The sequence below is a fragment of the Pseudorca crassidens genome, chromosome 16 (assembly GCF_039906515.1).
Source record: "Pseudorca crassidens isolate mPseCra1 chromosome 16, mPseCra1.hap1, whole genome shotgun sequence".
NCBI classification, from domain to species: Eukaryota; Metazoa; Chordata; class Mammalia; order Artiodactyla; family Delphinidae; genus Pseudorca; species Pseudorca crassidens.
This window is the reverse complement of record NC_090311.1, coordinates 80,209,256-80,224,043: the sequence shown is the minus strand read 5'-3', so window position 1 is coordinate 80,224,043 and position 14,788 is coordinate 80,209,256. Positions and strand designations below refer to the sequence as shown.

At 44.5% G+C, this 14,788-nt stretch overlaps 1 protein-coding gene across 1 annotated transcript in view; it reads left to right on the top strand.

The window, feature by feature from the left end:
* KCNK1 (potassium two pore domain channel subfamily K member 1) overlaps positions 1–14,581 on the top strand; it is a 50,999-nt gene extending 36,418 nt beyond the window's left edge. The window contains exons 2-3 of the mRNA XM_067711085.1: positions 8,639–9,034; positions 13,594–14,581. Of these exons, the coding sequence (XP_067567186.1) occupies positions 8,639–9,034; positions 13,594–13,853 (656 nt within the window). The 3' untranslated portion in view covers positions 13,854–14,581. The remainder of the gene's footprint in view (positions 1–8,638; positions 9,035–13,593) is intronic.
* Positions 14,582–14,788: the final 207 nt, after the last annotated feature.

The following is a 14,788-nucleotide window of genomic DNA, read 5'->3' as shown; positions in this document are numbered from 1 at the left end:
GTGATTCCTCAGCTGCGCTGTTTTGCACAACAGTCAGGCTCTAGATCAGGATTCCAACTCTTTCGTCAGAGGTCCCGGGGTGGAAGGTAGGTCTGTGTGTGACAGACACACGGGGGGAGCGGGGGCCTGCACAGGTATGCTGACCCCTACACAAGGAGCGGGGACGGGGTGCTGCCACACGCACGGCAGCAGCAGCCGGGGTGAGAATGCCGGGCCCGTGGGTGTAGAGCATCCTCTGTAACAGGCTGTAACGTCTGCAAGAGGTTGGTGTGGAGGGCACTCATCAGGAGGGGGTATGAACCCTCTCATCCGTGTTCTCGTGGAATTGGGACCAGGTAGACCAGGGGTGACCTAAACATTTCTTCTGCAGTAGCTCAAAGGGGAACAGAGGTGGAAAGAAATACTGAGAGTAACCCCAAAGCAAAGGCAGCAGTGAACTAGAAACAGGGACTTCCCTGGTGGCACAGTGGATAATAAGACTGTGCGCTCCCAATGCAGGGGCCCGGGTTCTATCCCTGGTCAGGGAACTAGATCCCACATGTGTGCCACACCTAAGGAGCCCGCGTGCCACACCTAAGGAGCCCGCGTGCCGCACCTAAGGAGCCCGCGAGCCGCACCTAAGGGGCCCGCGTGCCACACCTAAGGAGCCCGTGTGCCTCACCTAAGGAGCCCGCGTGCCACATCTAAGACCTGGCACAACCAAATAAATAAATATTTTAAAAACAAAACAAAAAAAAAAAACCCCAGAAAAACAGTGAATTAGACTGGACCAAGCAGAAGTCTCAGGTCCAGGGGAAAATCAGGACAGGCCAGTGTGCTGCCTAGATAGCTGTCGATGAAAAAAAATCAATAAACAATCAATAATAAGAATAGAAAAGAGTGTTACCTGAGCCATCTGAGGACTATAGCCCGGGAGCCAGCTTCGCATATGACTCTGAGAAACTGCTCCAGAGAAGCATGGTTTTCGACACAGTTTTATATCTTGTCAGAACAAAGAACGTCAAACAAGTCAGGGATCCATTCCTTCAAGGTTTAAAAGAAACAGACCAGCACATGCACAGCGAGTCAGCACAGCCTTAGCACCTGCGAAGGCAGGCTTGTCATCAAAGGAATCCCAGCCTTGGTATCCCAGGAAGGGAGGCATTTAATCTTTGTGTTTCACGTGGACATTCTTTACTTCTGGTCAGTGTGCCCTTTTCTTTAAAAATTAAAGCAGATGTACAATGTAGATTTGACAGGCCACAAACAGGTTGGGTTTTTTTTAAGTTTATTTATTTATTTTATTTTATTTATTTTATTTTTGGCTGTGTTGAGTCTTCGTTACTGTGCGCGGGCTTTCTCCAGTTGCAGCAAGCGGGGGCTACTCTTCGTTGCAGCGCGTGGGCTTCTCATTGCGGTGGCTTCTCTTGTTGCAGAGCACGAGCTCTAGGCTCGCGGGCTTCAGTAGTTGTGGCACACGGGCTCAGTAGCTGTGGCTCGTGGGCTCTAGAGCACAGGCTCAGTAGTTGTGGCGCACGAGCTTAGTTGCTCCGCATCATGTGGGATATTTTTGGATGAGGGCTCCAACCTGTGTCCCCTGCATTGGCAGGCGGATTCTTAACCACTGTGCCACCAGAGAAGCCCAAACAGGCTATTTTTAGTTAGCATAAAATTCAAGTTATCTCTTGTAGTAGCCAGAACGACCTCCCTAAATCTCAATATGTGAAAATTTCTTTTATCACAGCCTAGCTCTCACCCAGGGCCCCGGACCCTCAGGGCAGGGTGAGTTTCTGGGAGCTCCCAGCACAGGTTAGCCATGCCCTGTGGTCATTGCGTTAGGTCTGATCTGTCTCCGAGTATTCCGTGATTTGAGAACACACAGGGATTTCTCCAGCTTTCATCGCCCACGTCGTCAGCCATCATCGCTCCTCTGTGTTTCCCTGTTACCCCTCATCACAGCCCCTATGGCCTGATTTAAAAGATTGGTAAACACACGGTTCAAATCCTGCCTCTGCCACGAGCTTGCTCTTAGAACTTCGGTAAACGGTCTAATCTCAGTGTCTCTTTTTCCGTAAAATAGGGACTTGGCATGCTTATCTCAAAGAGCTGATGTGAAGATTAAAGGAGATGACATTTATAAAGCAAATGCCTGGGTCATAACGTACCAAATGCTTTACATTCATTTTCTCTTTGGAACACTCTTCCCAGGTCTGCAGGGGAGACCAGACTTAACAAGGACCAAATATGAGGTTTTTTTTTTTTTTTTTGGCCGTACCACGCGGCACGTGGGATCTTAGTTCCCCGACCAGGGGTGGAACCCACGTCCCCTGCATTGGAGGTGCGGAGTCGTAACCACTGGACCGCCAGGGAGGTCGCGAGGATACTTTGAAGGTTCTAGGAATTTGAAGTATCATGAAGTGTCATTGTAATTACGTATTGACCTTATTCCCTGACTTTTTCTAAATGCTCCAAGCTCATCTCCCCATTCCCATATCCACTACGCTGGATTCTTCCTGGTTTGGTTGCTAGACTAAGCTCAGGCTTGGCACTGCTTCTGGGCCAGCCCGACGGGCGTGCCTCCCTAGAGGTAGGCTCTGGTTTCGCTCTCCTTCTGTATGACGTGTCTCTTTATTGTGATGCTCTGGAATCTTGGGGCCTTGTTGATCCTGCAGGAACTGCCCCTCCCAGGCTTAGCCAATCCCGAGATGGTAAAGGGCCCACCTGTGAGTGTGCTTTTCCTATCCAAACCAGCCAGTCCAGAGCCCTCACCCCAGCACCTCCTTTATCAGGCTGTCTCTCTGAGATACTCTCCCGCCGCCCTCGTACCAGGGGACTACCCCAGGGCCGGGTACCAGACAACTAGGGCCAGCCCCTGCATGCCAGAGCCCCCTGAAATGACTCCAACTAGGCAGCCCTAAGCCTGTTTACCCTGCCTCGTCTGTTCCCTTCTGGGGGACCACAATACATGGGGCTGCGTGGAATCCTGGGAAAGCTATACTGAAAACCGGAACTAATCTGGTGATGATCTCATATTGGCTATTGGGTCACGTGCTACCCTCTTGCGCCTCTGGTAACCTAACAAGGGGATTAAGTGACAGTGCTCAGTAGGTGGCCACTTGAGCAAGCTGGTGCTGGGGAAGGTACAGAGAGATTAAGAGCTGATTCTCTTTCAGAGGGAACAGGTCTCTACCTGTCTCTACCACTGCGCCACCAGGGAAGCCCAAGTTTCTGCAACTTTCATTTACGCCTCTGATAATTTCGATTTCATGAAGCAGGGCTTCATAAGGTGATCTTGGCTTGTGAGGATAGGGAGAGGCTGGTGGGAGAAGACATTATAGGGATACATGTCTTAAAAATAGATTGAGGGGCTTTCCTGGTGGCGCAGTGGTTGAGAGTCCGCCTGCCGATGCAGGGGACGCGGGTTCGTGTCCCGGTCCGGGAAGATCCCACATGCCGCGGAGCGGCTGGGCCCGTGAGCCATGGCCGCTGAGCCTGCACGTCCGGAGCCTGTGCTCCGCAACGGGAGAGGCCACGACAGTGAGAGGCCCGTGCACCGCAAAAAAAAAAAAAAAAAAAAAAAAATAGATTGAAGATTGTCTAAAAATAGGAAAAAGGGAAAGATCATTGTAATTTGAACTCCAGAGCTAAAAAACATCATTCAAGAGATTAAAAAATTAAAATAAACAGTGCGAGGGAAAAGAAAACATATAGAAATGAAACAGTTGGGATCACTTAGCACTAGATAGTATTCATAGGACTAGTGTAAGCGGTAAAATGAATAAACACATATTTTATTTTTTATTTATTTAAAAATTTTATTGGAGTCTAGTTGATTTACAATGTTGTGTTAGTTTCAGGTGTACAACGAAAGTGATTCGTTTATACATATATGCATTCTTTTTCAGATTCTTTTCTCACATGGGTTATCACAGAATATTGAGTAGAGTTCCCTGTGCTCTACAGTAGGTCCTTGTTGGTTATCTGTCTTATATACAGTAGTGTATGTATGTTAATCCTAAGCTCCTGATTTATTCCCCCCCCCACCACGTTTCCTCTTTGGTAACCATAAGTTTGTTTTCGATATCCGTAAATAAGTTCATTTCTGTTTTGTAAATAAGTTCATTTGTAAGCACGTGGTTTTAGAGTGACAGGTAATGAACCCTGAAAGTTGTTAATGCTTAGAAAAGAAAGCATTCGTAATAGGAATCCCAAAGTTGGCCAGGTTGCTCGCTGAAAAATTTAAATTAGAAAATTAAATCTTTTTGATTGGATAATGTAGAACAAACGGTCAATAAGCAGGTAGCAAACGGTGAAAAACTACATGTTGAAGCAGAATCATCAGAAAGAAAACAGTAGCAGAACAGCCATACATGCGGTATACTATTCATGATAGAAACAAACTAAAACTGTGTTTTTCTGGAAATCTATGTATATGGAGCTAAATGCTTTGAAAAATTTCAGGAACTATTGGCTATAGTCTCATAACAGTCACCTCTGGAGACCTGGAGTTGAAGAGGAGGTGGGTGGTCAAGGAGACGTTTTCATCAGTATTCTGTGAAGTTTTCCAATGAAAATGTACTTTCCATATTGAAGAATGAATCATTTTTTTACAACATACAGTTTTGATGGAAACTTTCAGCTGATGTTTATGTGAGCCTCTTTGGAATATAACTCATCCTCTGGGCCACAGGGCATCCTATCACATTTGACTGGTGCCTCTGCAGTTGTGTATTTATTTGTAGGCAAGGATTCCAGATGGAGTGTGCATACATTGTACCATGTTATATTAAATAATAGGAATAAATGAGAGGTTGGTTTGTGTTTTTTTTTGGCCGTGCCACACGTCTTGTGGGATTTTAGTTCCCCAAACAGGGATTGAACCCGGACCCTCAGCAGTGAGAGCTCGGACTGCTAACCACTGGACTACCAGGGAATTCCCAAGAGTATTTTTTTATACGGGCAGGGTCACCACAAGAGGTAGTGGTGAGCGGCACTTCTCTCAAAAGCATCAGGTACATGTGAAGAAATTGCACGTTTGTGACTTGCTGTAATGGACGGAATAGGAGCCCACAGAGGTTCTCTTGGATCTCATTCAGGAGGATGTAAATACAAGAAAAACTAGAAGGCCCATGTCCAGCATGGCGTGGCTCCAAATTGGATGTTAGCTAGCCTCGTGTCAGGGCTGTTTAGTTAGAGTGACAGATGGCGAAGCCAGATTTCTTGGGAGACTGTCATCGGTGTGATGCGCCCCCTACGCCCTCACCGCATGATACATGTCCTCCTACCTGCCCTACAGGTGCAGAATCAGAACAGAAAACCCAGCAATCGTGGGATAGGAGGCTACTCTATTAGAACATTTGTACATCCTAGTTTCGTCTCTGTATCCTAAGTTTTTGTTTTTTAAATATATATATATAATATTATATTATTATATTATATTATTTATTTATTTATGTTTGGCTGCGTTGGGTCTTTGTTGCTGTGCGCGGACTTTCTCTAGTTGCAGCGAGCGGGAGCTACTCTTTGTTGTGGTGTGTGGGCTTCTCATTGCGGTGGCTTCTCTTGTTGCGGAGCATGGGCTCTAGGCACGTGGGCTCAGTAGTGTGGCTCGCGGGCTCAGTAGTTGTGGCACGCGGACTTCAGTAGTTGTGGCATGCAGGCTCAGTAGTTGTGGCTCACGGGCTGTAAAGCGCAGGTTCAGTAGTTGTGGCGCATGGGCTTTGTTGCTCCGCGGCATGTGGGATCTTACTGGACCAGGAATTGAACCCGTGTCCCCTTCATTGGCAGGCGGATTCTTAACCACTGCGCCACCAGGGACGTCCCTGGATCTTAAGTTTTTGAAGTTCGTTTTTCCAGTAGACTTTGCCATTCTCAATCTTTTGGGCCCCAAAATTATATACATAGCCTTAGAAAAATTTAAGGAACACCAAATAAGTAAGGTATTAACATTCTGCTAAATCCTTCCTAGTTTGTAAAGGATGTTAATGTGGTTCTGAGATAAAAATATGAGCTTTGCTTTGCGATTTATCTGGGGAGTCAGTTGACTGAACTTGAGTAAATTATTCACTGCTTCATTATAATTCACTAGGACTGAAGGTTTCTGTCTGGTGCATTCAACTGTCCATTGCAAAAGAATTGCTGTGTACTCAGTAAAGCACTGAAAGTGTAGAGACTGCAGATGAGATATAAATTTTACAGTGTACTTTCCACTACCAAAAATTATTTATGCAAACATCAGAAGGAGAAACTGGCTTTCAAGAGGCACCTACACTTTAGTGATTTTTAATCTCTTAGTGGGAACACATTACTGACCGAAAAAAAAAAAAAGCATTACTGCAGACAGCCATCCTAGAGTCTTGTAATGATTATCTCTATGGCTTGGAGATAACATTTTAGTAAATGGAAGTTTAGTTAAGATTCTAATAAAAAGAGCTATTATCATTGGAGAGTAAAAACTGTAGCCTAAAGTATTTTAAAACTAGAAATTAATTTTTTTTTCTACTAGTACTGAAATCGTGTAGTTTATTGGAACAGATGCTACAGAAGAGGTGGGCTATGTGAAATAGGTGTGTTACACTTTTAGTGAAGATACTTCATAGCAATGCTACCAAACAGTAATAAAATCATGGCTTCAAGACTTTTACGTAGTCTAACAAATTCAGCTAATCTTATGTTTTCTCTACACAATTCCTGCCAAAGTCAATCCATCCCTTACAGTCTCTGCTTGCTCCCCTGTTGTCTCCTGATACTTTTGGTCAGAGGCTCATTACCAAATTTGTGAATCACTTTCCAGTCAGCTTTGTTGTGTTAAATAAGATTCCATGATCAGATTCTGTTTCCAGATCTCTGACCATTAAAATATCCTTCCTCCTTAATGCCTGGCATGGCTCTGATTGGCCCCTGTCTTCTGTGATATGGGCTGCTTTACTTATAAAGTCTGATTCCTCTGTAATGTGTTTTTCCTCAAAAGTGAGGCATTCACATTTCTGCTGCTTCCTTTTTTTGCATAAACAGAATTCGACAAGCTTTCTCCATCCTTCATGTTACCCTCTGGAAACCCTAACTGACTCATCTCCCTCTTTAACCACGCCCGGAATCAGCTGAAGCATTCCAGGAGCAGCCAGGTGTGCGAGGACCAGATGGGTTCAGGACCCGATGCTCAGCACAGTGGTTCTCAATCCTCTGAGCGTCTGAGCTCTGGCATCTCTTTACAGAAAATGCACGGGTGTGGAGATATGTTCAAGTGGATACAATTTCAGTAGATTGCTGGGACTCCCTATTCGTTCATAACCTTCTGGGATAAACCACCTTGACTGTCGTGCTGAGGCCAGGCACAGGAGTAACCGGGGCAGCTTCTTGGTGGCCACATAGACCTGGGCCGCCCCCCGTACCCCTGGAAACTGGTATAAAGCAGAGAATCCGGAGATCTGAAGCTGAAGGTTTTTCAGAGTTATTTCTAAGCAGGATATATTTTAGAAATCAGGTTTTGAAGCCACTTTTCAATAATAACCCCATGAGTGAGGGTTTTTTTTCAGAAGCTGATTTCACCCGAAAAAATGCATTTAGTTGGCTTTTTCCTGGACAGACTTGTTCAGACATGGGCATCCTTTCAGGATGAAGGGATTGTGAGATTTATTTTTTATTTTTTTCCGGTATGCGGGCCTCTCACTGTTGTGGCCTCTCCCGTTGCGGAGCACAGGCTCCGGACGCGCAGGCTCAGCGGCCATGGCTCACGGGCCCAGCCGCTCCGCGACATGTGGGATCTTCCCAGACCGGGGCACGAACCCGTGTCCCCTGCATCGACAGGCGGACTCTCAACCACTGCGCCACCAGGGAAGCCCCAGGGCTTGTGAGATTTTAAAAACAGTCCGTTGGCTTCTCTCTTGCAGCCATTTGTCAGATGAAGTCTCTTGACTAGCTTGATTTGGGAATGACTGAAACCTAGTGGAAAATCAGAGACATAGGTTTTGACCACTGACCCTAACGGGTGGGGCTTTTTTATGTCTGTTTTGTGGACTATATGGCATCTTGGAACCTACAGAAATGACAAGGCGGAAAAAATGTTAACAGTTTGTGGATGTGCCGTTTAACCAGATCATCGAACAAAGTATTTGAAAAGAAGCACTCAGCCCTGTGACTCGGTGTGCTTTCATCTTCGTTTATCTTCCTGTTTCTTCATGTCTGTATCCTCACTGAGTCTTCCCCCATCTTCCCACTGTACCGTCATCTGCCTGGTTCTAGTGTTTCGGAGCAAGCCTGTACTGGCTTTGGATCCTAATGAGGCTCCTGGGGAAGGTTGGGGGGAGCGGAGTGGGGAGGGGTACACCCTCCTGGCACAGAGGCATCCTATCATGCATTTTCCCTGATGGCTAAGACGACGAAGCGTTAGCTCCGCCGCACACAGAGCTTCTATTTCAGCCTAACAATGACCTCAACGCCAGGCTTGGATGTGTCGGGAAGAGCCGGGTGGATCTGACCCAGGGGGATGGACTTCCCAAATGTATGGCGTCCGCTGCTGAATCTTACTGCAGTAACGGGATACAGCCTTTGAAGCACCAACGTAAATTTCGTCTGGCTCATCTCCTGGGTGGGAGGGGAGGACGGCTGGACGGCAGGCGTGTGTTATTTATACGGTGTTTTCCACCTCTTCCCCTTTCAGGTTATGGCCACACTGTGCCCCTGTCCGACGGGGGCAAGGCCTTCTGCATCATCTACTCGGTCATCGGCATCCCTTTCACCCTCCTGTTCCTGACGGCAGTGGTCCAGCGTGTCACCATCCACGTCACCCGCAGGCCAGTCCTCTACTTCCACGTCCGCTGGGGCTTCTCCAAGCAGGCGGTGGCCATCGTCCACGCTGTCCTTCTCGGTGTGATCACTGTGTCCTGCTTCTTCTTCATCCCGGCCGCGGTGTTCTCCCTCCTGGAGGATGACTGGAACTTCCTGGAATCCTTTTACTTCTGCTTCATTTCCCTGAGCACCATTGGCCTCGGGGATTATGTTCCCGGAGAGGGCTATAATCAAAAATTCAGGGAGCTCTACAAGATTGGGATCACGTGTGAGTATTGGGGTTCATGGACTCTGCCCCCGCCGGGGCTCTGTTGGCAATTCCAAGCTCCACTCACCCACTCGTGGAGAGCCGCTCATCAGAGCCCTGACTGCTTTCCATGGATAAGTTTTCCATTTTGCCACCTTCCCATAACTTTCATTTCATCATGATTCCTTTCAAAATGCTTTAAGCAAAAGCCTTATTACTGAGAATTATTGTTTCCCAGGCACCTTAAAAGTACCCATCAATTTCTTACTAGTAATGTAAGAGACACTATAAATGACAGCACAAGAATGCACCACACAGAATAACTTGATAATCAACTTTTTAAAAATTTTTTTCTCGGTACGCGGGCCTCTCACAGTTGTGGCCTCTCCCGTTGTGGAGCACAGGCTCCGGACGCGCAGGCCCAGCGGCCACGGCCCACGGGCCCAGCCGCTCCACGGCATGTGGGATCCTCCCGGACCGGGGCACGAACCCGTGTCCCCTGCATCGGCAGGCGGACTCCCAACCACTGCGCCACCAGGGAAGCCCGATAATCAACTTTTGATTTAAAAAAATTGCTCTACTTTATTAACTATTTTAAGCTCAAGAAAACCAGGACTAGGATGTAGCCTGTTAACAATCCATCATGTTCTTTCATTTACCAGGAAAATCGTAAACCAGTTGCTCATCTCATTTGTCCATCTGGTTCTTTTTTGAAGAAGTTAGACCATGTTTGCCGCTTTCAGAATTTTATATGTGGAAAATAGGCATAAAATTCAGATGGCCAGTGACTTATAACTTAAACAATGTTTGAAAAATTCAATATAATGTCATGGAAAACTTAGAAATCCATTGGCAAGAAACTATTTATTTTTGTGTGTCTGTTTCCTGTCTGTTCACAATGTATAGAATTACATCATACTGTATGTACAGTTTTGTTTTTGAATTTAATTGAATTGAATGTTTTTATCCAGCAGGTTCTTATTGGTTCTCTATTTTATACATATTAGTGTATATATGTCAATCCCAGTCTCCCAGTTCATCTCACCACCACCATCCCCTGTACGTATAGTTTTCATTTCTGCCTTCTCAGGAATTTTTCAAGACTCAGCTCATGCCATGTCTTCTAGGAAATCACAGTACATACTCAGGCAGCCAGATGTTCTGGCCTGGCCCTATCCTGTAGTCTTAACATGACAGAAGGATTAGTTGAATATGTATTTTCGCTTTTCTATGAAACCGTGCTCACTCAGGACAAAGGCTTCACTAATAAACACCCAGTGCTTTCAGCAGTGCCTGGCTACCACACAGGTTCCATAAACACTTACCAAATGGTTACAGGAAGGATTGCACGTTTCCTCTACCTACCATATTTATCTTTAATATCCGCATAATATCTTATCGGGTGCCTATACCATCATCTAGTCCTGCTTCGATCAAATATTTGTTTGTTTATTTATTTATTATTTTTAAAAATAAATTTATTTATTTATTTTTGGCTGTGTTGGGTCTTCGTTGCTGCGCGTGGGCTTTCTCTAGTTGCGGTGAGCGGGGGCTACTGTTCGCTGCGGTGCACGGGCTTCTCATTGCGGTGGCTTCTCTTGTTGCGGAGCACGGGCTCTAGGCACACAGGCTTCAGTAGTTGTGACACGCGGGCTCAGTAGTTGTGGCTTGCGGGCTCTAGAGCTCAGGCTCAGTAGTTGTGGTGCACCGGCTTAGTTGCTCTGCGGCATGTGGGATCTTCCCGGGCCTGGGCTCGAACCCGTGTCCCTTGCATTGGCAGGCAGATTCTTAACCACTGTGCCACCAGGGAAGCCCTCCATCAAATATTTAGATTGCTTCCAGTTGGGGGGCATTATAAATAATACTGCAGTAAATACTTTTGTATGTTTACATGTTTTTATACTTTGTTATCTTTCCAGGAAGTGGGCTGGCTGACCCAAAGTGAACATGCCCTTTGGTGACTCATAGATCATGTTGACCCAGTGCTTTCCAAATGGCCTATGAGTTTACAGTACCACCAGAATTACCTAATGCAAGACTTTCTTGTCTTGCATTAGGGTAAAATGTTTACCTCCTTCTCTGAATTTAATTTTTTCATGACTTAAGAGATGTTGAATTCGTTTCTTTAATTAATTATGGTGGCTAGCTCTACTTTTCTCTTGTGCTAATTGTTTGCTCATAAATTTTGCCCAACGGTTTAATGTCCTCAATGTTTCATGTAATACTAAATCCTTACAGAACGTTTTAAGGCTTGTTTCCATGTGAATTGTAGTTTTCTTAGGCTCTCTGAATAGTGCGTGTGCCAGGTGGAGCAAATGAACGTTCCAAAGGTATATTAGTTTGTGGATAGGCTAAAGTCCCGCAGCTTTTGTCTGAAACATCATGGCTCTTTTTGTCAGCCCTCAAGAGTTCGACTACATAGTGCATAAAGGAAAAGGAGGAGATTAGCCATTAGTCTACTAACAATGTCATTGCTATTTCTAAAATATGCTATCTTATTACCAAACCCTAATAACCAAATTCTAAAGATACTAGAAAACTGTCACTTTGCATTCTTGATGTAATCAGCCTCCTTGTTCCAGTTATGCTACCGATTCTGACTTCCCTGGTTCATTTATTTTCTGAAAATAGTCCTCAAACGTTTTACCATTTGGGGTCATGAAACTGGGATTTTTGTTACTCTTTGAGTTTTCATTTTCGTGTTTTTGTTCCTTTCCCTGATGAAAACCATTTTTTTTTCTGAAAACCGATTTTAAATGCCTTGGAATCGACTTAAAATTACCATTTTCCTATCACGGATTCCAAGGAATAGCACTTTACCTGAAGCAACAGGTTATCTTTCATTTTGGAGTCAGAAACATAGTATTTGAGGAATGGTCCATGTGCCCCAGAAATGACTGGTCACATAATGGAAAGCTTAGTCTGCTAGCGGGGCCCCGGTGAAAGTGTAAATAACCACACCCAAAGACCTTGTAAATATCCACATCTGTTCCTTTTTTTTTTTTTTTTTAATATTTATTTATTTATTTGGTCACACTCGGTCTTAGTTGCAGCAGGCGGGCTCCTTAGTTGTGGCATGCGGGCTCCTTAGTTGTGGCATGCATGTGGGATCTAGTTCACTACCAGGAATCGAACCTGGGCCCCCTGCATTGGGAGTACAGAATCTTATCCACTGCACCACCAGGGAAGTCCCTCCACGTCCATTCTTAAGGGAATTTTCATCTAGCTTAAACTGTAATGTCTACTGCTAAAAGCATTGAGTGCTGAAAAGGGTGGCAAGGTTTGTGCCAAGCACTCCTGATACTTCATCAGAAACTCTTCCGAAATGTCACTGGCTTTTTGAGAAGCACTGATTATACAGTGGAGGGGAGGTTGCCCTTGGGCGAGTACAGTGTGTTATCTCTCTTTAACAATGCCTTATCAGCCCCAACTTCTTTTTTTCCCAGAATCACACCATGTGATTCTGAATCATCCAGGGTTGTAGAAGGTTAAGTCATTCTTTTTTTTAATTTATTTATTTTATTGAAGTATAGTTGATTTACAATGTTGTGTTAATTTCTGCTGTGTAGCAAAGTGAGTCAGCTATACAGATATACATTCTTTTTCATATTCTTTCCCATTATGGTTTAACACAGGATGTTGACTATAGTTCCCTGTGCTGTACAGTAGGACCTTGTTGTTTATCCATCTTATATATAATAGTTTGCATCTGCTAACCCCAAACTCCTAATCCATCCCTCCCCCTTGGCAACCAGAAGTCTTTCCTCTGTGTCTGAGTCTGTCTCTGTTTCATTGATAAGTTTATTTGTGTCATATTTTAGATTCCACATATAAGTGACATCATATGGTATTTGCCTTTCTCTTTCTGACTTACTTCACTTAGTTTGATAATCTCTGGGTCTATCCTTGTCGCTGCAAATGGCATTATTTCATTCTTTTTTATAGCTGAGTAATATTCCATTGTATATATGTACCACATCTTTATCCATTCACCTGTCGATGGACACTTAGGTTACTTCCATGTCTTGGCTATTGTAAATAGTTCTGCTATAAACATTGGGGTGCATGCATCTTTTCAAATTAGAGTTTTCTCTGGATATATGCCCAGCAGTGGGATAGCAGGATCGTATGGTAGCTCTATTTTTAGTTTTTTTGAGGAACCTCCATACTGTTTTCCGTAGTGGCTGTATCAATTTACATTCCCACCGACAGTGTAAGAGGCTCCCTTTTCTCCACACCCTCTCCAGCATTGTTATCTGTAGATTTTTCAATCATGGCCATCTGACTGGTGTGAGGTGATACCACACTGTAGTGTTGACTTGCATTTCTCTAATAATTAGCGATATTGAGCATCTTTTCATGTGCCTGTTGGCCATCTGTATGCCTTCTCTGGAGAAACGTCTATTTAGGTCTAGGAGGTTAAGTCATTCTCCATTTTTCTCTGGGTCGTCCCTCTTTGACCGGTGGAATTCAACACATCCCTAGAAATTATAGAAGTGGCAATGGATTTATTCATCAGCAGATGGGTTGCGTCTTGCGTGGCTTGATCGCACTGAGACGCTGTCATTTCTCTCACACAGGTTACCTGCTTCTGGGTCTTATTGCCATGTTGGTGGTTCTGGAAACCTTCTGTGAGCTCCACGAGCTGAAGAAGTTCAGAAAAATGTTCTATGTGAAGAAAGACAAGGAGGAGGATCAAGTGCACATCATAGAGCACGACCAGATGTCCTTCTCCTCCATCACGGACCAAGCGGCCAGCGTGAAGGAGGACCAGAAGCAGGATGAGCCTTTTGTGCCCCCCCAGTCACCGGCCTTTGCCGACGGTGCCGCGAACCAGTAGGCTTAGGGCTTTGCCGCGCTGTCCCAGAGCGCAGGCTCCGGGCAGTGGGCGGAGGCTTCACTTTGCTCATTTTGATGAGTATGTAAAAGCCAAGGTGACATTTGAACAAATATCTACTGTCTGCAAGATTTTTCGTATAATGGAGCAAAGGAAGCTCTTACTCTGGAGGACTGTCTTAAATCCGAGAAAATGGGGTCTGTACCCGTCATTCATATGTGACAAAATTATCTCGACTTTACTAATAGGTGAACAACACTTGAAGCAGGGTGCCTCTGTGGAGAGAAGCAGATTTTATATTTTTCGTTGGGGACTTTGGGATTTGCATTTAAATCATTTAGCTGATGGTTAAATGGCGATATTTATATTTAAAAGCAAAAAAGAAAAGCATAGAGATGTGTTTTACAAATAAGTTTATGTGTACTGGTTTGCATGTGCCCATCTAAAATCATTATTTTTGTAGACTCTAAGTTAAACCTACTATTTATAATGACTAGATAACCATTAACTGTGTACATATAAAGTATAAATATGTTTATATCCTGTACATACGGTTTAGGTCACCGGATCCCAGCACACTTCTTAACCCAAGACTGTAGAGATTTTCCCTTTTGATTTCTCTTTATACTGAAGAATCAAAAGTTGCTGCAATAAAATAAGGGGAATAACACACTTATGAGTGAATTACTTTAGTATTCTGCTACGATAAATGTTTCTACCCTCTCGCAGTAGTACGGTCTCAAATGTCTAAAATGTTTGTAAGCATTTCTCTGGAGGTGAACAAGTAACAAAGAATATGATTTTGTAAAGAACGAAAAAAAAGAAAGAAAAAGTTAAGATATTTTGTTTTGGACGTGAATTATGATTTGCTATCACCTCGTACTAAAGCACAGAACCGGAACACAGACGCTCCAAACGAACAGATTCTGTCAAATTAG